This window comes from Puntigrus tetrazona, chromosome 23 (genome assembly GCF_018831695.1).
Source record: "Puntigrus tetrazona isolate hp1 chromosome 23, ASM1883169v1, whole genome shotgun sequence".
NCBI lineage: Eukaryota > Metazoa > Chordata > Actinopteri > Cypriniformes > Cyprinidae > Puntigrus > Puntigrus tetrazona.
Window position 1 is genome coordinate 14,722,565 of NC_056721.1, and position 1,104 is coordinate 14,723,668.

Here is a 1,104-nt window from a genome sequence, read left to right on the forward strand (position 1 = left end):
ATATACACACACATATATAAAATCTGTTGTCTTCTTTTGTGTTCCACGGCAGAGATGAAAGGCATTCAGGTTTGGCTGAAGTAAAAAATTATGATTTTTTTTTTTGTTGAGCTTTAGTTCATAATCAGGCTCCAACATTTCCTTTTGTGACACAGTGACCATTTTCTTGTTTTGTATATGAATCAACTTACATTTCCTTGTGACAGGAGGTCAGATGCAGGAGGTCTCATCACTGCTAGCGCTCTGTGTTTGCCAAATTCAGAATCAAGTGCCATCTCATTCTCTGGCTCTGTCAGTTCCTGCAAAATGACATAAAACCAATTAATCAAAACACAGATTCATATATATCTGTCATATGTAAAAGACTTAAAGAAATGAGATGCAAATAGCTAAAATCATTACTATCCACAATGTTGTTCCAAACCTGTATGACTTTATTTGTTTAATGGAACCCAAAAGGACCAGTTACCTTTACGCTGTTTTTTGTCACTTCTGAAATTTGTCAAACGCTGTTCAATTTCAACGTATTGACCAGAGCTACTGATATGTATCTTATTCTGAACAGTTAGTCATCACTGATGTCCACTGTATAAACAAAACAGACATTTCTTAGATTGTCTTTCATGTTCCACGTAAAAAAAGGATGCATGCAGGTTTGGAATGACATGGCGGTGAATAGATAAGGAAACTTTACATTTACATATTTGGCTGAACTCTCTCTTTAGGAACATAAAAGGCTGTGAGAAACCAGCTATTACCCATCCAGTAGATTCTATCATTTTGAGCTCCAGTGGGTCTCCGAGCGCTTGACCCCCCAGCAAAGCCAAACAATGGCAGGAGGCAAGTGCAGAGAGCATCAGTCCAGGAGGGAGAAAAAGAGGGTCAGGGACCAACTCACTAAATACTGCTCCACTCACTTCCATCACGCCCCACACATCTAGACCCTCCTCTGTAAGAGTGCCGGTCTGAAATGATCACAGAATTCAGTCAATATATTATATGGTGATATGATATGGTATATAATACAACGCTTTCATTGAACTAAATGCTAAGAAAATTTCACTCTAACAAGTATACACACACACACACACACACTATTATATA

At 38.0% G+C, this 1,104-nt stretch overlaps 2 protein-coding genes across 7 annotated transcripts in view; both read right to left on the reverse strand.

Annotated features, from left to right (window-relative positions):
- LOC122328902 (sushi, von Willebrand factor type A, EGF and pentraxin domain-containing protein 1-like) overlaps nt 1-1,104 on the reverse strand; it is a 502,117-nt gene that overhangs the window by 36,774 nt on the left and 464,239 nt on the right. The window lies entirely within an intron of this gene.
- The window catches only part of LOC122329128 (polyamine-transporting ATPase 13A2-like), a 6,481-nt gene that overhangs the window by 4,820 nt on the left and 557 nt on the right, over nt 1-1,104 (reverse strand). The window contains exons 2-3 of the mRNA XM_043225338.1: nt 759-965; nt 192-299 (exon numbers count right to left, since the gene is read on the reverse strand). Of these exons, the coding sequence (XP_043081273.1) occupies nt 192-299; nt 759-965 (315 nt within the window). The remainder of the gene's footprint in view (nt 1-191; nt 300-758; nt 966-1,104) is intronic.